The following is a 24,686-nucleotide window of genomic DNA, read 5'->3' as shown; positions in this document are numbered from 1 at the left end:
AAAAAAAAAAAAAAAAAAAAAAAAAGAGAGAGAATTAGGCAAAGTGGTTTTGGCTAAAAGCTGGGGGCCATGGCCAAGGAATGCCATGAAGGCGTGTTCTCCTGTTCTATAAGTGAGTCAAGGTGAAGCCACAGACGGGGATGAGGCTCTGCTCAAGGTTACATGAGCAACTGCTGGCAAAGCCACAGGAACTAAAGCATCTTCCCACCTGTCTCCAAGCTTTCCCCTTCACTCAGTGCCACCTTTTGGCTGGGGGCCAGCATTGGTGGGCTTGCAGGGCTTGCCCTTCTCAGACGTCCCAGAGACATGTACCCCCTGTTCCTCCTACTTCACATCAGATTCCACACACTGTCAGAGGTCTTTCTGGAAACCATTAAGGATAGGAATTCAGTCTCCAAGACCTCAGTCACACCTACCTGCACAGGTCCCTCATCACCTTCATGAGACGGAGTGAGAAGAGAAAGAAGCTCTGGGGCTCAGGGAAGGAAGAGCCTCCTCGCAGGTCCCAGAGGTGCTCCTGAATGACTCATTTTCAGGAGGGATTTGGAGAAGGCTCCTGTCTCAGTGACCTGGACCACACACCCTCCCACTGCCAAAATGTTTGGAGCTCCATGGTTCCAAACGTACACACCGGCAGCCATTTTCCGATGTCTCCAGTGTGAAGCCAGCCATCGCTGTCCAGGGCCTCCTTCGTCCTGTCTGGATCTTTCAAGTAGCCTTTGAACACATTTGGTCCTCTCACACATATCTATGGGACAAAAACCATGGCTTCTCTCAGCCACAGCATGAGGAATGAGGAGATGGGAGGCTGTCTCCAGGCATACGGAGATAAGGTGCACTATCCATCAGGAAAGCCACTGTGGATATGGCAGGGATGGAAACAGAGGACGAGGAACAGCCTGCAGCTGTCTGAACTGTCTCCTGCCTTCTGTCAAGCAACATCCTCCCCATCTTTCCCCGCTGCCCTGGCCACCCTAGGCCTTTGTCATCTCTTCTCCCTCAGGAGCCCTCTGGCCTTGGCCATATGCTGCTCTGTGACACTTGATGGGGACTCATCACAGATATTGATGGCTGGCTGATTCTACCAGGGATGCTTCAGCCCCCTGCTCCATTAGCAGGCAGTCATTCCCACTCACTCCCATGGAATGAACAAGTACAGGCCAGCTCTATCTACTCCATCTGGCCTATTTGTAAAGGGTCATATTTCTGCTGGGACAAATCACACAGCAGTAGGCCATGACACATTAGGGGAAAAAATGAATTTTTACAAAAGTTTGGGGCTAGGCATGATGGCTAGCACCTGTAATCTCAGTGCTTTGGGAAGCCGAGGCAGGAAGGATTGCTTGAGGCCAGGAGTTTAAGACCAGCCTGGGCAACACAGCAAGACCCAGTCTCTACAAAAAAAATTGAAAAGTTATCTTGGCATAGTGACACGTGCCTGTGGTCCTAGCTACTTGAGAGACTGAAGCAGGAGAGCTGCTTGAGCCCAGGAGTTTGAGGCTATGGTCTTGAGTTCAGTGGACTATGTCCACGCCACTGCACTCCAGCCTGGGTGACAGAGCAAGGCCTTGTCTCTACTAAAAAATTAATTAATTAAGGATCGGACACGGTGGCTCACGCCTATAATCCCAGCACTTTGGGAGGCCGAGGTGGGTGGATCATGAGGTCAGGAGATCGAGACCATCCTGGCTAACACAGTGAAACCCCGTCTCTACTAAAAATATGAAAAAAAGTAGCCAGGCATGGTGGTGGTGCCTGTAGTCCCACCTAGTCAGGAGGCTGAGGCAGGAGAATGGCGTGAACCCAGGAGGCAGAGGTTGCAGTGAGCCAAGATCACGCCACTGCACTCCAGCCCGGACGACAGAGCGAGACTCCATCTCAAAAAAATAAAAAATAAAAAATAATAATTAATTTAAAAGTCTGGGAATTCCAAATCTTGATTTAGACCAGCTCAGTCCCAGCACTGGCTCTTGGTTGCCTCATAAACAGGAGAGGAGATGCTGAGTTGAGCTGAGTCAAATTAATCAGTAGTTTAAAATGACTTTATACACAAGGCAAAAGGAAAATCATTCCATCCCTACTGTTCTTGTTTGTTTTTACTCACTACACGTAGCAGCCACAGGCATGAATGGCTAAATCCTTGTTTACCTCTCCCTCTCCTTTGCAGGCCCAATAGTTCAGTTCCTCAACATCAACGAGCTTGATATGATTGCAGGGAAGCGGTGCCCCTACGTGCCCTGGAACACCGGAGCAAGATGGCATTTGTTAGTGTTCAGATCCGTTTTAGCACTGAAGATGTTCCCAGCCCCTTAAAATCTCTGAGTGGCCAAAGTGGGGAATTATGGATGGAAAGTAACACACCTTTAAAGGGGCATTTGTTACTGGCAAGTGTTGGTAATAAAACAAAGTTCTGGAGAAAGCAAAGGCCAACCTCTGCCTGGGCATTTGTTTTACATCTGATTCTTAACGAGCAGGACAGGCACACCTGGCTCAGTACCAGCATGTACAGGGTCCTGGCTGGGGGGGGGGGCACCAACCACAGGGTCAAGATTTTTGACAACAGTGTCCACATTAAATCATTTTCCCCATTGTCAGATCACACGTCTTGGTTTGGGGATCATAAAATATAGCAATCACTGCTTTTCCTCTAGCCACCAGACTGTTGATTAATGTGCTGGAAATCTAGAAATCGTAAGCTGTGGATTCTGATTCAGTGGGTTTGGAATGGGACCTGAGATTCGACATTTCTTACAGGCACCAAGGTGATGCTGCTGCTGGTCCCACACCACATGTTGAATAACAAACATATGGAAAGCTGGGATGAAGAAACTTGCCCCATGAAAATAAGACTCCAAATTCTCTTGGTCAAATTTACCACAAAATTACATCTAAGTCATTTTTCTAGTGATTGTGGTTGTTAGATAATTCACAGGCAAGTTGGAGAGGTTTTAAGCAGATGCTAGCCAAGGTCCTGAAAGAAAATTGAGCCACCTATATGAAAAATAAGACTTACCACCTTGGTTTCTCTTTTAAAAGAGAGGCTGTCAAATCTTTGACAATACTATTCAAATATATCTATCCTCATACACAAAAGCCTTTTCAAGTCTTATGGTAAGAGTCAAGTGAAAAATGGAAAAACCTCGGCAGTGTTTACATAGGAAAATGTAAAGGATGACTTGAGAGGGAAGAGATACATGTCCAAAAGGAAGGGATACATGAGGGTAGATCCTGGAAGAATCTGCTCTAAATCTGGTGGGTAATCCATGGGCTGCCTACTACAGACCTGCTTCCCCTTTTGCTGAAAACCACTCAGCAAAAGAATCCTTCAGGATACTGACTTCCTCTCCAAGCCTGGGGCCACTCTTTGTACTTAAGTTTGCTCAACTACAAACTGGAAAATTTTAGGATGATGTGCATGTGAAAGAAATATACTGTTTAATGCAATATTATTTTCAGAGTACCTTGAGATAGTCAGCAGAAACCGGATAGGTGGATTTTAAACTGAAATCATATTTGGCCAAGGTAAGTATAGAAGCATTTTTTCCTTAGTCCTGTCTTTTAAAATTGTGGTTGAATAAAGCCTATTCTGTAAATAAATTATTTAATCACTTTGCTGCTGGCAGATCCCACAGGAACCACCTTTGGAAACCTTTTTTTTTTTTTTTGGTCACAGGTTTTAGTATTTTCCTATTTCTTTTATAGATAAAAAGAAATTATGCACAAAAGAAGTAATAGATCACAAGATACAACTCTGGATGGAAAAATGTTTATAATATAAGTATATTGGATTTTTATAGATTCTAGATACTACATGGCCTTGCTTACAGTATTTTAGAAAGAAAGAAGCAGGCTATGAATTGGACATGATGTGTAAAGGAAAGGCAGGTTCATATTGGCCAGGGTACTGTTTCTTAAAGGGCTCTTTTAGAGACCCTTTGAAAACTACGTTCTCCTGTGATATCAATGTCTCAAAGGTAGCAGCAACCTCAAAAAGGAACAGCTCTCATCCACACCCTCATTCTAAGGAGATTCATCCTTCAGGGCCAAGTGGAAGCATGGCTGTAGTGGGTAGCCCATGGATTACTCACCAAATTTACACGAGATTCTTCCAGTATGCTAAGGATGAATAAAAAAGGGAAAAACCTCAACAGTGGTTACAGATTCACAATGCCACAGCCCAGACATAACCACCATTAAAGTTTTTCTTCTCTCTCTTGCTTTTTTCCTAAGTACCCGTGCAAATTTACTTTCCATGAGGGAGTTTTAGAGCTGGCTGCTTTTACTCCGCAGTGCCTTGCAAGCCAGTCTCACATCTCTAGCCTGTCCTACCTGAGGTCCAGTCGCCAGGTGTGGTGAAGGTACATCCAGCTGTGCACTCAGTTTGGCCATAACCTTCATAAACCTTCAAACAAAACACAGAAGCCACACTGTGGGCACACACCCTCCAAGAGCTGACTGGCCGCCCCTTTCAGACAGCTAACCTCCCACTGAGAGCATCTGACTGCTTCATGATCAGGGAGGTGGAGGGAGGGAGGTGCTCTGGAGGTAGATAACTCCAGGTGAAGCTGAACACAGACAAGAAGCACGGCCACATTCTCTTGGAAGAAGTGCTATTTTTCTTTTTTTTTTTTTTCTTTTGAGATGGAGTCTCACTCTGTCACCCAGGCTGGAGTGCAATGGCACGATCTCGACTCACTGCAAGCTCTGCCTCCCGGGTTCATGCCATTCTTCTGCCTCAGCCCCCCGAGTAGCTGGGACTACGGGCGCCCACCACCACGCCCAGGTAATTTTTTTTTGTTTTTAGTAGAGATGGGGTTTCATCGTATTAGCCAGGATGGTCTCGATCTCCTGACCTCGTGATCCACCCACCTCGGCCTACCAAAGTGCTGGGATTACAGATGTGAGAAGTGCTATTTTTATCACAGACACTTAGTAGATAAGGTTATATAGTTTAGGGTAAAGATTTCTGACCTATTTTCAACCACTGGATCTACTTTTCATCTGGATAATAATGAATTAAAGGTAAACATTTTAAAATCTACTTTGTGTTTTATTTTGGCTCCATAAGCTATTCCCCTCCAGAGCCCCACCTGTTTGCATGAATACACCATGTGGAAGTGTCCGGCTTTAGAAGTGGTCAGGCCATGCTGATGTGGAATAGGAGTACGGTGAATAAAGACTAAGGCTTCTAGAGCAGAAAAATTTAAGCATGCACAATTATGAAAAAGATGGGTCTACTTTACTTAAAATCTGTCAGCCACAACCACATTATGATACGCTACATATGTAGAAACTTAATAAATATAAGTTGAATGGAAAATGAAAAAATAAATCTTTAGAGATGACAAAACATAACAGATCAAATAACACATAAATGGGCTTTCTCCCTTGTTCTCCTTTTCTGGGTTGCAAGATATTTTGCAGGCTGAAGAAGGTAGAGATGCAGCATAGGTGTGGTACAGATTCTCCAGCACGTTGATGATCTATCTATGGTTTGTCTAATCCCTTTTGCCCTTTGTGAAAAACTTCCAAAGGTCCAGATAAAAGAATTTCCCAGAGTGGATAAACTTGGGTTTTCCAGAATGTGGCAATGCCATCCTGGCTTTCACTGGTTCTGAGTTTTTTCCTCCTCAGAGGAGGGAGCTTTTATCTCACAAAAATCTTGCCCCCTGGTTCTTTCTCTGAGCAGTAGAGGGTATAGTAGTTTTCCTGCCCTAACGTACTTCCTGCTGTTCCCAAGGGAGGACACACAACGACAATACCTGGCACCCTAGAGCTGCCCGGAGAAATCCCAGAACTGTTGGTGATGCGGGGGCTGCTCCAGTAACGATCATCCGCACACACCCACCAAGACTGGCCTGTGGGAAGAGAGAAGAGCTGCCGAATTTTGTGATGTCTGAGATGGTGTCCAGCCCATGTGGGTTTCATCCAAGGTCAACATCCAACAATTGGGTCCTACCTGGATGCTAGGGCTGGTATCAGAAAGAAGGCCTGAGGTTGTACAACACATGAGCTGAGGAAATTCCTTCCCTTTCCTAATGATAAACACAATCAGCTCTGTAACTCAATCCACCATATGGCCAATTATTTTATGCCTTTTGAGATAAGTACCATTAGTCTGGATGGCATTCTATAATATTGGTTCTTCTTCCTTCCTTAAAATACACAGCTGTTCCCTCACTCTCCCATCATTGGCAAGAATCCAAAACAATTACTTAGGACAATTTCTTCCAATTTCCATTTTAATGGCATTGCCTTTTTTCACGTATAAATCAATACCATGCTTTATTTACTATACTGCTGAGGACAAAGAATACTTGAAACACTTTGTTTATGTAAGTTGAGCCAAGATATTTTAAATATTAATTTTCATAACTAAAAATAGAGTAGCAATAAAAAATGTATAATGCTACTAATTAACTACAGATTCCTTGGATAATGCAGAACTTGAAAACTTTTGAGGAAGTACAGAAATGAGTAATTCAAGATTGGTCTGGTGTGGGAGATATTAAAGGGACAGAACACAGGAAAGAAAAAGAAGATTTTGAACCATTTGGCTAGAACCATGCTGCTGGAAAGCCACCATGGCCAGGATTACAGGGAGGGGCAAGAGAACCTTCAGGGCCCAGGAGCTTCTCAGTGGAGCACTGACCTGACTACCCAATGGCAAAGCCACATTGTTGCCTGTGGAGATCAAGGGACCTACTATCCACAGTAGGTTTTCTTCTTGCTCATCTCAAATGTAACGTATTTCCAAAAATCAAAAATGTTTAAGTTTAAAACTTCAATTATAGCTTAAGCTTTGATTTCATGAGCAAATGAGTTATTATTTCACACAATTACAGGGCACTGGGGGATGAACTTCTCCAGTTCTCCTGTAAGGTCACCCGTTAGATACTTAGGTGACCCTCTACAATCACTTGTTCATTTTCTTACCTGAATCTTATTAAAGAAGAGTTCATCCCAGATACTATCATTCCTGATGATTCCACTCCGCACCTCGGCCTGCTTACGCTTTGCTGCAAACTCCAGGAGCCAGCGCTTTAATGGTGTGTTTGCCTGGCTGAAGATCTGAGGAACACAAGTTGGAAGCAGCTGTCAGGGCCTGAATGTCTCAATTCTAGACATATCCCCCAGGAATAAGGCCCAGACTGGCCAGAAGAGAAGCCATGTTCCATTTTGCCCCTGCAGGAGGTCACTGAATGTATGACATTGAGCTGAAGGTTAACACTGCCAGGGTCCAGGCATGTTGTGAAGATGGAAGTTCCTGGAAAAAAAAAAATCTCTCCCACAGGGGTTTTTGGAGAATAGGAAGAAAACAGGAGAAGGAAGAATGAGAAAGAGTCAGGAACTACAAGAGAGGAAGCAAGTTCTAGGACCTGGTGGTGGAGGCATTGAAAGCCTGCCTGAGGCTCCAGACCCTGTCCAAACAAGCAAATATGCAGCCCCTCAACCTGGCTGAAGACTCCCTGCAGAGCTCACCTTGTCGTACATCCGGTTCAGCAGTCGTGGGACCACAGGGAAGATGGTGGGGCATAGAGCCTTCATGTCATCTGAGAGGAGGCGGATGTCTCCCTGGAAGAAGCCAACGCGCCCTCCGTGGCAATAGACGACAGACTGGAAGGACAGGACAGGAAGGGAGGAGTCCCTTAGGGTGGTCACTACTGGCTATAGTCCAAAGCTGTCCAAAGTGCTGCCCTACACGGAGGGCACCCATGACACCCTGACCCAGTTCTGGCCGCTGCCATGAGACACTGAAGAATGCTATGTGAGGTGACCCCCACCCCCTACCTTCCAACTAAGTCCCACTCAGGCACAGGGAGATGAAGCAGAAGATGGAGAGGAATCCTGAGCCTCTGGGAGATGCCAAAGCAGCCATTCTCACTGGTATGTGCCCCCTCACCTACTCCCAAACCCTGGGCATGAGCCTCCCTGGGGACTCAGGTCTTTGAGATGAACTACAGCCTACTAATGGGTCTGCTCTAGGTCTTAGAGTTGTTGGATTTCTCCAGGGAATTCTGGGAAGGTGAATGTGTGTAGGTCCCATGAGTACTGGAGATGCTGCTGAAGTTGGCTATGTGTGCTGTTTAGTGGGAGGCCAAGGGGGAGCCCCTGAGTGGTTCCTAATGGGACTAGGAGCATGCCAGGAGCCTTATATATACCCCTTTCTTTAATGCTCATAACAACCCTATAAGGGAAGTGGCATTTCTACAGGTGAGGAACACAAAGCTCAGAGAGGTTACATGACTTGCCCAGGGTCACAAAACTAATTTACAGTAATTGCTGGCATTGAATCCAGGTCTGGAAAGCCGGAAAGCGTGCTCTCCAGATGCCAGGGCCTTACCTGCACTATTATATAAGATCTCTTCCAAGGCAAAATGGGAAAGTCCTAGAAGACACAGTTTTTTCATACGCTGGTCCCTTGAGTGACACATATATGGAGAATTCCTTGTCTCCACAATCACATATGGATTCCTCCTCCCGCTCCCTCTGTACTTCCACAAGGCCTGTCTCAGGGCCAGCCTCAGGTCAGTCCCCATCTGCAGCCTGAGGAGCCATGCCAGTTTCATTCCCCAACTTTACTCTATTGTTTTCTCTTTTAGGAGTCTGTGAATTGTAAAAGTTATGGAACATAAGTGTTTTGGTCATAAATGGAGCTGTACTGCACAGAGCTTGAATGGTAAAGCACTTCTGCAAAGCTGCAATGCTCTCTGAGAAGATGCTATCAGCTGGGGTGTCTCTCAGCTGAGTGTGTCCATGGGTAAGACAGGGCAGGCCTGGGGGCTTCCCTGGAACAATGCTCCCAGGAGGGACAGGTGGGGTGGCTAAGGTCCTCTGAGCCCTCTGACCCCTATGGTACCTTCTGAGGACAGGGCAGTTTGGTCCTACTTCATGCCACCAGTGACAAGTGACACCCACTAGGGTCATGGGTTCTAGGCACAGAGTGTGCCTCCCTGATGCCAGGGCCTTACCTGCACCATTCGCTCAAACATGTGTGCTAAAGGCAAATAGGAAATGTGCACATCCGCACAAGTGGGAGCCCACTGACTCTGTAAGAAAAAAGAAGGAGCCCAGGCAAGGCCCCGTCAGTCAGGTGGGCGTCTTACCTGGATTACTCTCTCAAACATGTGAGCCAGAGGCAGGAAGGAGATGAGCACATCGTCCTGTCTCGGAAAGATCACTTTCTGCAGGCGACGGGCATGGGAGACAGAAAGGAAAGAAACACTGACAGGAAGACGACAAGAGAATCATAAAACAATAAAGAGAAAATGGTCCTGGAGGGCAAACAGGAAGAGAGGGAGGGGAATGGGAGTGGTGAGGACAGAGAGAGGTGAGATGAAAGAGAGAAGAAATGAGAGAGAGAGGGAAAGAGAGAGGGAGGGGGAAGGTGCAGAAAGAAGAGAGACAGAGAGACAGGGCAGCATAGGAAGCGGAGTATTAGGTCGCAGCGTCAGTGGGTCTAGGTTATCTGCAGAAGCAAAGAGCCAAATGAAGCACACAGAAACCAGCAGAATGGGCTCCGCAGGAAAGTCTCCTCTTAGAGGGCCTGCCCCTCACTTGCAGTCAGTCGATGCCAGCCCGGCTCTCTCCCCTTCCTCTCCACACCTGCAGGACCTGCCCCACACCCCATTTCTCCAGGCTCCCTGAGCCACCTGGGCAGGGATTGAGAAGGTCTTGGCTCGTCAGCACTTTCTAGTCCTTGCAGAGAAAGGGGCCCAGAGACTCCCAAGTCTATGCAACTGTGGCTGGGGTACGAGCCCCAGCCAGAGGAGGAGACAAGGCCAAACCCCAAACAGTGGCTGAGCCTGGCCTCACAAGCCATCTCTGGAGCCACGGCCTTAAAGGAGAATACTGACAGGGAGCCCTGCTGTGCCCCGCCAGCAAAGGGAGGGCCCAGGACACATCTCACAGATGGGACTGACCCTAGGGACAGGGGCTACTCCAGCCAGGAGAGCCCTGTACAAGGTTTGGGATCCGGGTGGGCTGTGCCTCCAGGCACTCTCCTCTGCTGGACTTCCCTGCTCTCCACCCCTTTGCAGAGGCCTTCACTTCCTGTGCTGGCTTTTGGGCCAGCTTGGGCAAACCTTGCTCCTGACCTGGGCTCAGCCAGCAACTGTCTCTCACAGTTTTCTACTAAAATAAATTGTCTTTCACAGTTTTCTACTAAGTGTTTGGGGCACACACTCCATAATGTCATCTGCCATGAACGTGGAGAGTGACTTTCTCCACAGTGGAGAAAAAGCCAAACTTTTTTGGAAAGATACACTCCTTTATGCTGAAGGAAACTGCAGGACATACTCACCACTTGTGGGAAAAGTCCTCCTTTGTTAGCCAGTTATAAAATGCTAACATGTTTTAGTCAGGCCAAGATATCAAAGCTTTTTTAATTTTAGATTTACCTTTAAGTACAGCCTTATAAATTAGCAGTTGCCGTTGTTTCTCAGACTCTAGTAGTCCTTAAACACAAAATGACTGAATTAAACCCTGACCTTCGAAAAACAAGTTATTAAGGATTACTTTCTAAATAAAGGTACACACAAAACCATAGCTATATCAATTTTCTAAGTTCTTTGAAGTTAGAAAGGAAAAATAGGTTTGCATGCTTTTCTTTCTGGGATCTTAGTACTCCCAGAAATCAACTGAATATTTATCATATATGGATCATTTCAGTATTTGGAGTGAAAAGTGATGGTAAAAGTGGGGTTGCTCTAGTAAGAACAGAAACTCCTGCCTGTGAATGGCAGCCCAGATTACATCACGAAAAAAATAAAAAGAAAACAAACAAGTTAAAAAAATTCTCTGAGGCTTGAGGTTGTCCTCAAGAGACACCTGCAACAGTAATTCTACTTTATTCACCTCTGTCACTTTCAGAAAGCCTGAGAAATCAGCCACCACGTTCCCATGGGTGAGCATCGCACCTTTTGGGTTCCCTATAAAAAGAAAGCAAGAAGTCAAATTAGTTGGAAACTCAAGGGCCACTTCTTGAAAACAGTGCCCAAGTTGGCAGTCCCAGACACCCAGGCTGTCCACCCAAGCCTCTGGCCTTTGTCTTCAGCCACCTTTAGACTTACAGGCAGATGAATGCTGCTTCAGGGCCTGCCATCCTATAGACATAGCCTACCATTAGGCTCCCAGCAGCATGGGACCAGGAGGCAGGTGACATGGCTGCACAGGTGGGGTGCCTCAAGGCCTGAAGGGTGAACTGCTTGTGGTCTGTGCCTTATCCTCTCCGGTCTCCCTTCAGGAGGAGAGGCTCTCAGCCCCCAGTCCCCTTACGTACAGCAAGGGCTCTGTACTACTCCCTGGGCCTGAGCGGGGCTGATCTCCTGAGTCCAGCAGCCAACTCTGATGGCAGAGGACTTCTCTGCTGCATTTGGCACCTGGAAAGGCCCCAGGCTCAGGCCAGGCTGGAGATCCAGAGGGCTGGGCAGCCCTTCCTGCCTGCTCCTTGGCAGAAATGGGACACAAATATTCTTGCTTTGTTTTGATATGACCTTTCACTACTGCTCGTGAGGCCTGGTTCTCTGGGCCCTTGAGGAAGCCAGGGACTGCTAGGATGACTCAGAGGATAGAAGTGGCTAGGGATCCCAGGCACAGAAGGCTGGGAAGGGTGGCCAGCTTGGCCACCATTTCCTGTCAGAGTGGATACAATCCCAAAGTTCTTGCTGGACAGATCTGACAGGGCTTAAATCCTAGCCTTGCCACTCACTGCCAGCATAACACTGGCAAGCCACTATTCCTCTCTGTTTCCTTACCTATAAGATAGGGACAGTAATGCCCACCTCACAGGCTTCTATAAGATCTAAAGATATAATCTAGGTATGAAAGATGTTAAATTAGTTTCCACTGAGGCAGCCAAAGATGTTAAATCAGAGTTTCCACTGAGGCAGCAGATATAATAGCTGCAAAACACGAAAGTGAGGGGCCAGACTACATGCAGAATCTACCCAGGAAACATCAAATAAGCCAACATGTTAACTTTGCAACCCTCACCCTGAATGAGGCAATAAAAGGGCTGAGTAGAGACTAAGAGAGTGTTGTACTCAGTGCCCCTGAATTGCTCACTTTAAAATGGTTGATTTTATGCTATGTGAAATTTGCCTCAAAGAGAGGGTGGGGGAGAGAGACAGACCGACAGAGGGGGAGAGAGACAGACCGACAGAGAGAGAGAGAGACAGAGAGAATTTTTTTATCTTTGGAGACAGCTACACTGAGTCATAGCCCATCAAAAGGGGAGGAATGAAGGGTCCTCTCTCCCAATCCCAACCTAACACCCAGGCTAACTCAGCCCCTAATGGGACCACTTGAAGTGCCTGATTGTGCTCCCTGCAGCTGGGGGGCCAATGAGAAAGATGAAGAAGACTGTGGTTGTAAAAATAAAAAAAAATAATAATAATCCCAGGGAGTCTGGATATGGAGTCTACAGAAGGAACATCAGTCTCAGAGAGCAGTGGTGGGAATGGTGGGGTGCAATAAGTCTTATCCACGAGACCAGTTTGCCAGAGCAAAAGGACCATCGCCCATAAGGGGAGACAATCAAGAGTACACCAGAGGCAGAAGCTGAAGTGGAGAAGGCAGCAGACAACCCAAGGAAGGGCACTGCCTAGATCAAGAGTGCTCATGAAGGCAGCCATCAAGCAGAGGGAGTTTTAGATATTTGCCCAAAACCATCTTTCAACTTTCATATTCCACTTATTTATTCTCCTACCCCACTTCAAACCTGGTAAGAGAGGGCAGAAACCTCTGTTAGCAAGCTGGAGGAGAAGGAAAAATATTAGAGAGGAACAGAGGAGAGGAGGACCGTGCCCTCCTTACCAAGACTGCAGCCAGCCCTCGCTTGGGAGAGGAAGGAGTCTCCGTGAAGTGTACTGATTCCTATTTTGGACTGACACTTGTAATTCTGAATTAAGACTGTGTTTGTGACTTGCAATGTCCATAGGACTTTTTATTACCTGAGAGCGACCAGAAAAGGCACAAGATGCCTGAGTTTTTACCCAGGAGCAGAAAAAGACCTACCCCCGCGGCACAAATTTAAAGGCACGAATGGAGATAAAAATAAAGTTGTTCTCATAATTATGTCCCAGGAGGCCTACTTGTTCAACTTACTGGTGACCCATTTGTCAGAGATAAGAGCATCAGGCATGGCCCAATCTTTGAATTCAAGAGACAAGACGCATCTGTTTGACTGAAATGTATGGTGGATGGGACTTTAACCTATGCTCCGGCACTTCCACCCATATTGCAAATCACAGAGGTGATTCTGGGGACACAGAAGATTATGACATGATTTAAAAAGTTACATTTCTCTAATAAATAGCTGTCAAAATATCTTCCTTTTGAAAAGAAAAAGTGCCATAGGGTCTAATTTTATCTCTGCCTATCCTTCTTTCATACTAATATCTTTCCTCAAACCCAGGCCCAGATTAAGAAATATCCAAGTTGTCTCATATACAAATCCCACAGAGTACCAGGGCCCATAGAGTATTCTGAGTGTCACCTAGTAATTTCTTCCCATTGACTCTTAGGATCTGGAAGTTTCTAAGGAATATCTCCCAAACACTAGGTATGAAATCAGAAGTGTCATGAAATAGAGTTCTGTGTTACAGAGCTTTGGATTTGCAAGGTTGGCTGACTTGTTCATGCTTGATAGAACTCAGGGTGAATGGTGTAAGAATCTCAAGGGAAAACTGTCTTCATTGATTAAAAAAAAAAATTCTAAAGCCTCCATTCAGTTCAAGCCAAAACACATACAACAGCAGTAGTTATTCAACTCCACTTGGTTAGATAAGCCCTTTTCTTCTCCAACATGATGAGAAAAGTTCATGTCCTTTAGTTTTCTTGTGGATATGAATGCCATTTTATACATGTCTAATGGCCTATAGAATTTTAAAACATTCCCAGACATGCCCAAATTATTTCTTTAAGTTGTCTCTACGTGTGGTCCCAAAGGATGAAGAAGAAGTGAATGTTGGCAACAAATTGTGGGGAAGACTGAAAGGTTGCAGAATCAAATTGCAGAATTTTCCCTGGTTTTCTCTTTTTCTGGTGCAATGTCAGTAAGAGATGCTGGCTATCCAGGCCACCAATGTCTCAGCAGTATGAGACCCACTGTATTTCCCATCATCCCCTCATAAGCTGACCATTCTTGTGCTTAATTTTCTCTCTAGCCACTGAAGAAAAACTCTCCAAGTGTTAGATTCTGCCAATGACATTTTGGCTTTGGTCAGTGTTCCTGGGCAGGCCTCCCATGGCTATTATGTAGAAAAGAATTTTGCTGGGTGACGATCTGCCCTGGTTGGATGTTGGCTCCAAGTGACAGCAGCTGCAGATAGAGTTGAGCTCAAGGTTTCTCCTGCAGGGGTGGAAGTGGGTTTGGGGACAGTTCTGGGCCACCCAGCTGGGGGATTCTGGCTGCTTGTTTCTGCTTTTAAATAGTCAAAGGTGGGTTATAATAGTTACTGGTGACTGAAATTCTCTGGAAGTTTCATAATGCAGGTAGAGTGTTTGTCTTCCTGCTAAAGGCTCTCAAATCTGTAGGTCTGAGTCTTACTTTTATCAATCCATCAATTTTTTAAAAATCAGACTTGAGGGCTAGTAAGAATAGAAATAATAACTATAATAGTAGCCAGGTATTCAACACCCACTAATGTTGGCACTGTGCTGGGCACTTCATACATGGTAACTCAGTTATTTCTTGAAACAACTCTATGCAGTAAGTTAAGTATATTCATCTAATACCCAAGAAAACAAGCTTAAGAGAGATTAAGTAATTCTATAGGTGTATAGTAGGAGTGCTGAGATGTAATTTTATGTCTACATTCATACAGGTCTTGAACCAAATAGCACAAAATGAATAGGTCATGGTGAACATTTTCCCCAGAAAGCCCACCTCTGAGTAGCCACAGTTCTGGGGCTGATGGGCATTTACATGCTCAGCTAAATGACTGCAGATGCCTGGGCTTTCATGGGCATCCTCAGTTAGAACAGAAGGGATGCCCCAATTTGAATGGCCTCCACCCCCTCAGCCTCCCAGGCCCATAGCCAGTGCTTAGAATTGATCCCTCATGCTTTGAGACACTTTCATATGACTCCAGACCTGTGGCACCTCCCCTCTTATCTTCCCTCTCATCCCTGCCTCCCTTCCTCCCACGCTGACTCCCGTGTCCCTCCCTTCAGGCACTCTCCCATCAAGTGCTTCAGCTCTTGGGGCTCCCCAAGGATCCCATTCTGAAAACCCCACCAAGCCAATCCAGCTGCCAACCTTCCCGTTCCCTCCACAGCACAGCCCCTGAGGCTCATAGCCTCTGTCCCAGAGGGGCTCTCTTCCCAGAAACTGTCAACACATGCCCCCTTTAGACTCCTCTCACCCTCAGCCAGGACTCCGACTCCCACTCCACAAAGGAGGCAGAAGCTGTCAGAGGATTCCCCACATCTTCCTGGCCTCCCAGACTCTGCTCTTACCCTTTCCTGCCTAGCAGGGCCATCTCCTCCCTGGTGCTTGGAGGCCTCCTCTCTCCCTAACCCACACCAAAGCTTCGGGGGCTTTGGTGCTTGAGCATCCTCTTCCTTTCCTCTGTCTCCAGTGGCCCCTTCTCAGCCATAAGAAACAATTTCAGAATCTCCAGAAGAGCAACAAACCTCCCCCAAAGCCCTTGACTCCACCAGCTGCCAATCTCACTCTCTGCCATATCTTCATAGTCAACTATTAAAAAAAAAACCCACCAACCTTCTCCTCAAGTATAACACACACATGGACAAGTGCCCAAATAAGTGTAAAGGTCAATGGAGTTTTCCAAAGTGAACTTGGCTGTACAACCAGCACCCAGATCAAGACATAGAACATCACCAGTGTCCCAGAGGCTCCCGTATCACCCTTCCAGGGTGCCATTATCCCAGAAGACATCCCCTATCCTGATTTGTAAAACCACAGGGTAATTTATGATGTTTTATAATTTTATATGAAAGAAATCATACAATCTTTTGTGCCTGGTTTCTTTTGCTCAACATTGTGACATAATGTTCTACTGTAAGCAAATAAGCATTTGAATTATTTCCAGATTTTGACTGTTACAAGTAGTGTTGCTATGAACATGATGGAGCATGCCTTTTGGTGGCATGGCCAAGCTTCTTGAAAGAAGTGCACACATGCTTGTACTGAATCAACATCTTTACTTTCCATTCACTCCTCAGTCCACAGCAACCAGGTCCTCCACCCCATGCCCCAGGACCACTCTTTTTTTTTTTTGAGATGGAGTCTCGCTCTGTTGTCCAGACTGGAGTGAAGTGGCACAATTTCGGCTCAATGCAACCTCCGCCTCCCGGGTTCAAGCGATTCTCCTGCCTCTGCTCCCGGGTAGCTGGGACTACAGGTGCCCGCCACCACACTCAGCTAATTTTTTGTATTTTCAGTACAGATGGGGTTTCACCATGTTAGTCAGGATGGGCTCGATCTCCTGACCTCGTGATCCAGCCACCTCGGCCTCCCAAAGTGCTGGGAGGACTAACCTTTGTCAAGAGCACCAGCAGGTCATTTCATGGTGACATCCTCCAGTTACAACTTAGCCACAAATGATGCTGACAGATCCTGTTCTCCTCTAGCCTCTCCAACCCCTCCTGCCTGACCTCTATTGGGAACTCCTGTCCCATCATCTCCCTCATGCTCGTGCCCTCAAGCCCTGCCTGGGGCCCTCTCTTTTCCTCTCAAAACTCCCTCAAAGCAGCGTGTTCTGTGCTACCACAATGCCTCCGCACATGCTCTTTCTCCTGCCGGGAATGCCCTTCCCTGGCTTCTACAGCTACCGATCCTTCAGGACTCTGCTTAGACTGACTTCCTCTGAAAATCCTTTCTGTCCTGCTGTACTGACCTCTCGGTGGCCGGGTACCCCATGCAGCAGGGATGCAGACCTCAAGGCAGTGACCACACCATATTGTAACTGCCTGATGACACAAGCTGGGAGTTCATGGGTGCAAACCTATGTCTTCTTCATCCCTATGCCCTCGGCCCCTAATGCTAGGTCTGATGCATAGTGGGTACTCACAAAAATGAGCTGAATGAATAAATATAGATGAATTCGAAAAAGACTGCTAAAAACACATAGACTGGAAGTTATGTTTTTAAAAAACACTGTATTTTCTTTGCTGTGAAGACAAGGTATATGAGCTCACAAGGATAAAACATCCTAACTATCATTCAAGGGACCCAATTTCCCAAACTGGGCTGTGCTACACCCACATATTGTCTTTTTTTCAGATGTGGGAGTGGGTTCAGATTCCAGTTCAGCTAACAGTTATTTTGAAATGAACAGCAAACCACATGCCCACCCCTCAGCCATCACTGGGTACAGGCAGACCACAAGCTCTCACCACCTCCCAGACCTTCTTGGCCTGAATAGGGACTTCAAAGTACTGACTTATTCTAGGAATCTCCACAGATTTTTCCACCGCATGCCAAGAAGGAAATCTTCCTGGAATGATTCCACCAGAATCATGGGCCAAGTGTCAGGTTCAGATTGTATTTTCCATCTTTCCCCACGAAAAGAACAATGTGGCCCTTGATAAGGCTGGGAGCCAGGACATTTAGCTTACATTTAAGGGAAGCTGTATCTGGGCTGTGACACTGAGGACACACAAGGCTGATGTGCCCGACAAGAGGATGAGTACAAGAGGCACAGCACGGGCTTAGCCTAAAACCAAGGAAATCCAAGTGCACAGCCAGGTGGGGTGGTATCAGGCCAGAGCCCTGCTCACTCCCCCAGCTCTGCCCAGGCACCAGCCATAGCTTTGGAGTGGGAGGTCTGGGAAAGTAAGTCATAGCCTGTGTTTCGAGGCCCACACATTCTGCTTCCGCCACACAGAGCTTGAGCAGGATGGCTTAGCTTCCTACAGTCTGGAAAAGCACTGGACAGGATGTCTGCCCTCCCCAGCCAGGCAATAGCACATTTCTGCATCATGAAGTTTTTCTCCAGATCCAAGGGCAATGTTTATGACCAAGTGACCTGTTAAAAGCCTGAAGGCACACTTTGAAGGCAGGTCCAAAGGTAAGGCCATAGCAGTGACCTGCTCTCCAAAACCATGTCAGCAAAAATTCACATTGTAAAACTCAAGACAAAAAGACATTGAAAGTGCTCTTTAAAAAGCAACATAAACCTGAAGGGCATTTCTGAATTCTGGGTTGGCTCTGGATGTCAGCCTGTGGAGAGGAAGGGCTGTGTTGTTATTTTTCTGACAGAGTTTAGTAGAATATGGTGGAAATCCTTGAACCCATATGACTTAATGGTAAAAATCGATATTCAATAAAGTGTTATTTATCATGATCCACTGACATGAATAATCCTGGTTATAGGGGCTGGTCACAGATCTGCCAAATGCCTTAGAGGCTGCATCTGCAGAAGGCATACAGCGCCCCAGTTCACTGCCCACTGAGAGCTGCCATCAAGATGGGCCAATCCTCAGTTTGGAATAAGAAGGCTGGAGACTTCCTGCCCATTCAGGGCAAGGCAAGTGACATCCACGTCATCAAATGAGATGGAAAGGCAGCACTGGGAAGGGCCCTGGCCTGGGAATTATGAGAACAGGGCACAAGTCTTGGTGCTTCTACTTGCTGATGGTGTCCCCTTGGAGCAAGCAGGCTTGGTGACAATCCTGCTCACCTCACAGGCTGTGCTGAGGCCCCAGTGGTGCAGAGAGAGGGTGGACAGCATGCTATAGAAATGCAGAGGGTTGTGCCTGTGCTGTGTCCTCTTGCACATTCTGCCTCCCCCAGGAAGCCTTCCTTGATTATTCCTGCCACTGTTCATGTGTGTTCTCCTCTGTCAACTCCAAGCACAGAGGGTGTCATTTCTGCTTGTGTGCTTTGCCTGACAGCCTTGCTCATGGCACACCAGCTCCAGCCTGTGGAGCATCTGTATTATCCTTTCACACACTGCCCCATCTCCCACTTGGCACCTTTAGCCACCCTCATGGCAGATGAGAAATTGGGGACACTGGTGGCAGAGAAGTTAAATGACTGGCTCACAGTCCCCCAGCAAGTGGTGGAGGTAGGACTCAAACCAAGGCTCTCAGACGCCAAACCTCACACTCTCTCCCCACTCCCCAACACAAAGGCCAGATAGAGGCAGAAAGCAGGGGAGTGAGAGCTGTTTCCCAGACAGAAATGACCCCAGTGAGAAAGGACCTCCCTCAGCACATGATCCAGCTGCCCATGACTCTGCTGACTTAGCTCTGGGAGGTGCCAAGCTCTCACACTAGACGTCCCAATGCACACTGTCCATCTGCATCTGGCCACTCTTATGCTGGGCACTGGGAGGTGCAGGAGGGACCCAGTGTCTGGAGCCAGGCACCAGACAAGGCTCAGCCCATTTCAAACAGGGCATCAAAGACTCCAGCAGTCACCAGCTAGGCCACCAGGGAAGGGTGCAGGTAGCCGTGGCTGGGGATCTGTGTGCCTCTGCTTACCTGTTGTGCCGCTTGTGAAACACACAATGGAGAGGTCATCAGGCTGTGGGGGCTGCAGGGGTGAGAAGAGGAGTGTGTTAGGGAGACCCAGTGTGGCCAGCCAGGGCCCAAGATGCCTGAGCTCCCCCACCAGCCAGGTCCATGTGTATGCTGTATGTGGGTGTGAGCATGTGTTGGGCACGCCTGCGTGCTCCTGTGTGCTGTACTCAGAAAGGTGGGCAGGTGAGCGCTCAGGAAAAAGAAAAAGAAGCTAAGGAAACCTAACTGGGGTGTGAACACTAATCTGTCCCACCAACTTCATATCTGGTCCCACTGCCTCCCCTACTTGAGTCTGGGCTGAATTATCCTAGGTGGGATTGGGTTGCAGTGGCCACATCTCAGTCTCTGTCAAAGCTCTGACCTTTCTAGTGGATGTGACCCAGTTTCCTCCCTCCTTCCCATGTTCTCCCAAGTATCTGGGGTTAAGCTTGGGAGCATGTGTGGCTCGGTCACTGAGCTGCTCACTGTGTCACCAAGGCTGCTCTGCATCAGCCCTTGCCCTGGCACTGGGCACACAGTCTGGGGTCACCAGAAGGAGCCCACCAAGTCTGATTGCATGTAGAGGATGGTTTCCCAGAGGAGGTGACAGTTGAGATGGAAGGGCAAGCAAGATTTCTCCAGATGAAGTGTGGGTGGGTGTTTTGGGGAGAGGAACCAGCCTGGGCACAGGCAGAGGCACAAGAGACAAAGGGTGCTGAGGGATGGGAGAGTGGTTCTCTAAGACTGAGCCCTGACGTGTGGGAGATGGGGAAACACCAGGGGCTACCCATGCAGTGCCCTGGGAAGCTGGGGGTGACCTGCTCAGGCCTGTGTGAAGGGAGAGGGAAGGACTGAGCTGGAGAGAGGCCTGGAGGCCAGATGGCTTTTAGAAAGTTGAAAACCCCCACATGGCCCATCCCAGGGGCAGCTGTCCTCACTGTGGCTCAACCCCAGGAAGTATCACATGGGAATGACACACAGAAAAGTTCACAAAGCAAAGATGAACAAAGACAGCAGATGCCACAAGGCCATTTGGCACAAGAGTCCATTTCTGGTTCTGTTGCTGCTTCTGTCTACTGCATCTTCTGGAGAGTTTGCCATATTCATAGGGAGAAAATGAGACTTCCCAAATAAGTTACTTGAAGAACCAAGGGTGGCCACGATTGGCAGCTCTTTTTTCTCCCTCCCAAATACCTGACTCCTGTTCCAGGTCCTTCCCTGGGTCCTTGGCCCACAGAAGTCCTGGACACCCAAGTGGGCATTTCCTGGCTTGCACACAGGAGTTTCTTATTAACACAGAGGTGCTGGTCTGTGCACAGTGAGGGACTCTGGAAGGACAAGCCCTGTACACCATCTTACTCAGTAAAGACCTGAAGGCGGATTAGCTTACCACAGGAGCATGGTGATTCTCTTGGCCACAGTCCTGAAAGAAGAAAATGTTGTTTTTAAATGCTCAAAATTTCTCTCTCTCTCTCTCTCTCTCTCTCTCTGTCCCACTGTCTGTCTCTGTCTCTCTCTGTCACACACACATACACCACACACACACACACACACACAAAATCAGAATAAACAGCTCAGTAGGCTTCACTCCTGCATCAAGCCCAGAGTTTAAGATTCCAAAGAGGTCACTGAGGTGGTCATGGCAGACACGACCTCAGTGGCCTCTTCTCAGACAGACGTCTAAGCCTGAGGCTCCTGGGAGACAGGGAGGGTGACTAGAGGTTCTAGGCCACCCCACACATTACAGACAGGGAGCCTGAGCCCCAGGGAGAGGCTAAGCAGTGTGCACATGCCAACTGTGTGATGGCAATCCGGGTGTGAGCATGTTGGGCTTAAAGTGCTCTTGGCACAGCTGGGCACATGCTCAGGATGCAGCAGCTGGGTGGACTAGGCTTCTGGATGAGCAGTCAGTGCTGGTGGGGCAGGTGGGGGCTACCAGTGTAAGTCAGCTGCCAGTGCCAGGGAGGGGTACAATGCATAGGCATTACCAGTACAGTGGGGAGCACACAGGGAGGCAGGAGGAAAAGGAGGGCCTGGGGCCTAGATCCAGTAGGGCATAGTGGGGGGTCAGCGGCTGCTGGGCAGGGCCTGAGGCCTTGGAGACCAGAATGTCCTGTGTCACCCCAGCAGACCACAAACTGCCACCAACCTGATGTCTCTGGGGAGGCCAGGCACAGAAACATCCGTTCTGCTGGCCGCTGGGGGTCTGGATCACGGTTGCAAGAACCTCTCCCAGACTCCTGGACCTATGTCTCTAGTCCTCAGACACAGACAGGCTAAGGCTAGCTGGAAATGAGGAAGCTCCAGAGGCTGCGTGAGTACCTCTGAGGTAAGCTGGCACCACGGTCCACCAGTCAGCGCGTACTGCGAGGCTGGATTAACTGATCCAGCCACAGAGCCTATCTCCCAGAGGATGCCTGTGGGCACCAACCCCACCACCCACCACCAGCCCTTGCAAAGCCTGCCCTGTCTGGACACTGATATACCCTGGGGGCCCAAAACAGCCACCCCAGGGCATGAGAGGGACAGATAACCAGAAGTTCTGACTTGGTGACCAGCCAGCGGTAGCCCAGCAAACCGCCCAGAAGCAGACCCTCACCTCCACGGCCTGCATGGACTTAATGACCACCCCGCACTTCTGCCCTCTCTCTTTCAGGGCTTCTTCAAACGGGTCCATGAGGATAATCAGCTTGAGGCCTGGAGTCTCCTTCCTCTCCACATGCTCTAGCAGAAGCACAGCCTTCTGAGGTTTGTCCACAATCACGGTGCTGATGTCCGCTGCAGGGGGCCATCAAGGAGAGTCAGACCATGTGGGCCCAGGCCATGAGTGCAGGCAGCATGTGCCAGGCAGCACTTCCATGGGCTGTGTGCCCATAGCTTATGTGTAAACAAATACATAAGACAGGCCTCACGTACAGAGGAATGTGCCATGGGCCCTAGGTGGAACCAAGGGCAGAAGGCCAGGGAACCTCTTCAAGCAGATTCCAAGCTTCCCTTTGTTCCAGGTTCTGCCCCCATCATCCCAGGTCTGCTTGAGATATTTACCACCCCCTGCATCTGTGCAAAGCTGTCATGAACTTCAGAGGGTTGTACCCTGTGTGGAGGGTGCTGCAGAGGTTCCTTCTTGGCAGCTGAGCCCTGTGGAAGGAACCTACAGGTGAAGTCTGACTGGGGACAGCTTGACTCAGGAAGCCAACTCAGGACCCACAGTGTAAGCCCCTAGTATTTTTTGAGAGCAAAGTGCCTCTTACAAGTGTCAGACAATCAGCATAACCTGAGAAACTGGAGGCTGCCAGTGGCAGGGTGGGGTGGCAGTGGGCTTACCTGTATTGATGATGTAGCGGATAGCTCCAGGGCCCAGGGTGTCATAGAGCGGGACCACCACCATGGAATATGTGTAGCAGGCCAGCTCCGCAATGATCCACTATGGAGACACACAAGGCAGCGGGTGGGGAAAGAGGGAAGATTAGAGGGCTGTCCTGCCCTTAGGCCCAGGTAACCAGGGTTCCTGCTCTAAGCCCTATGCCTGTGGCAAGGAATCCATGAGGTTAATGGGTTGTGTCTGCTTACCCACAGCCTTGTGGATCAGGTCTGTCCCAGGGAATTCTGTAACTCCCGGATTTCATGTCCAAACTGCCCCAAGGACAGCTCCACAGCCCGCATGAGCCTATTCCTCACGTCTTTCCTCCCCACTGGCTCAAGGGGCAGCTGTTGGTACAGCTGGGTGGGGTGTGGATGGAGCGTGACTGGGGTGGCCAGTGCTGATGAGGGGTAGAGCCAGGGTGGGAAGAGGAGTGGTGGCATAGCCCAAGGGTTTCTGTTTTTTCTTTTGTCCTGGGCCCTACAAACAGTGAAAGCAGGACTATTCCATGGTAGCCAAGCCCTACCCCATGAATCCCTCTAAACCAGTCAAGGTGGATGCTCACCTCTGGCCGATTTTGTGCAAAAACACCAATAAACTGATCGGTGCATGCTTTACAATTGTGCTGGAGAAGTCCAGACCCCAGAAATTCAGCCCGGTCGGCCACCTGCACACAGATGTGGGGAAGTGATGAGAAAACAAGGACTCTTCAACAGGGGAAGGAGATCCCCAGGAGGCATTTTTTTTTTTTTTTGAAATGGAGTCTCGATCTGTCACCCAGGCTGGAGTGCAGTGGCACAATCTCTGCTCACTGCAACCTCTGCCTCCCGGGTTCAAGCAATTCTCCTGTCTCAGCCTCCTGAGTAGCTGGGATTACAGGTGCATGCCATCGCACCTGGCTAATTTTTCATATTTTAGTAGATACAGGGTTTCACTGCATTGCCCAGGCTGGTCTCAAACTCCTGAGCTTAGGCAATCCACCCACCTTGGCCTCCCAAAGTGCTAGGATTACAGGCATGGGCCACCACGCCCAGCCAGGATTCTTATAGATCTGAGGGACCTCCCTGACTCCCAACCCAGGTATGCTGGAAGTCCTTCAAGGCTGTTGCCAGGAGTTTGGCAGACAGGCCAGGGAAATAAATGACCCTCCGAGACCCAGCAGGTGCCCGCATCCCTCCCTACCCGCCCTGAGTGCCAGATCTGTATGGGTGGCCAGGGTGGGGCCTGTCCTCTATCACTCACCTCCTGGTAGGACAGCCACTGGTAAGGCTGGTTGGGCTTCCTGAAACCAAGACAGGGCCCATTCCCTGCAGAGAGATAAGAAAGCCTTGTGCCAGGGAGGGGTCAGAGTGGATGTGCCACCTGCATCCGCCCATCAGAAACCTGGATGGACATCCCATACTGTAGTGTGTCCATGGGCCAAGTGAACTTCCCTCCTGCACTGCCAGCTACGTGTCTAATCTGCTGAAGCCCAAGAGGGCCCAAAGCACACAAGTATGGCATCACCCCAGGGATCAGGGAGGTCTGAAATGGGGAATGATGCAGTGCTCAGTCCCCACCATAACTTGTGTGGTGATCCCTGTTACAGACGCAAAGGATACAGACACCTGGGGGCCACTGGGAAGAGGTGGTAGGCTGCCTCTCTTTGCCTCTTACCCTGAGAGCACCCAGACATCTCAGAGGTTCAGGTTCAGAACCATGCCAGCCAGTGGCCTGACAGCTCAAGGCTCCCCAAGAGTATAGAGTGTGGGCCAAGAGATAGCCTAAGGTCAAGCTGTCCCAAGGGCTGGAACAAAGCTGAGGTCAGCCCTTTAGCCATATAATACAGCTGCTTCTCTGACTGGTAGGAGGA

The 24,686-nt window shown here is 48.5% G+C and overlaps 1 protein-coding gene across 7 annotated transcripts in view; it reads right to left on the bottom strand.

Annotated features, from left to right (window-relative positions):
- Positions 1-24,686, bottom strand: part of ACSL6 (acyl-CoA synthetase long-chain family member 6) — a 62,524-nt gene that overhangs the window by 16,518 nt on the left and 21,320 nt on the right. For 3 of the 7 annotated variants that reach the window (XM_011969289.1, XM_011969287.1, XM_011969290.1), the window contains exons 4-17: positions 24,077-24,141; positions 23,400-23,501; positions 22,798-22,897; positions 22,073-22,251; positions 20,864-20,896; positions 19,456-19,507; positions 10,858-10,931; positions 8,973-9,050; positions 7,483-7,617; positions 6,937-7,071; positions 5,763-5,858; positions 4,330-4,402; positions 2,149-2,237; positions 632-748 (exon numbers count right to left, since the gene is read on the bottom strand). In XM_011969289.1, coding sequence (XP_011824679.1) covers positions 632-748; positions 2,149-2,237; positions 4,330-4,402; positions 5,763-5,858; positions 6,937-7,071; positions 7,483-7,617; positions 8,973-9,050; positions 10,858-10,931; positions 19,456-19,507; positions 20,864-20,896; positions 22,073-22,251; positions 22,798-22,897; positions 23,400-23,501; positions 24,077-24,141 — 1,328 coding nt within the window. Of the gene's footprint in view, positions 1-631; positions 749-2,148; positions 2,238-4,329; positions 4,403-5,762; positions 5,859-6,936; positions 7,072-7,482; positions 7,618-8,972; positions 9,051-9,107; positions 9,186-10,857; positions 10,932-19,455; positions 19,508-20,863; positions 20,897-22,072; positions 22,252-22,797; positions 22,898-23,399; positions 23,502-24,076; positions 24,142-24,686 lie in introns of all 7 variants that reach the window. The other 4 variants (XM_011969288.1, XM_011969286.1, XM_011969293.1 and 1 more) reach the window with 2 other exon arrangements.

This window comes from Mandrillus leucophaeus, unplaced genomic scaffold (genome assembly GCF_000951045.1).
Source record: "Mandrillus leucophaeus isolate KB7577 unplaced genomic scaffold, Mleu.le_1.0 Scaffold88, whole genome shotgun sequence".
Taxonomy (NCBI): Eukaryota; Metazoa; Chordata; class Mammalia; order Primates; family Cercopithecidae; genus Mandrillus; species Mandrillus leucophaeus.
The sequence above is the reverse complement of the archived record's forward strand: the minus strand, read 5'-3'. Positions and strand labels throughout refer to the sequence as shown.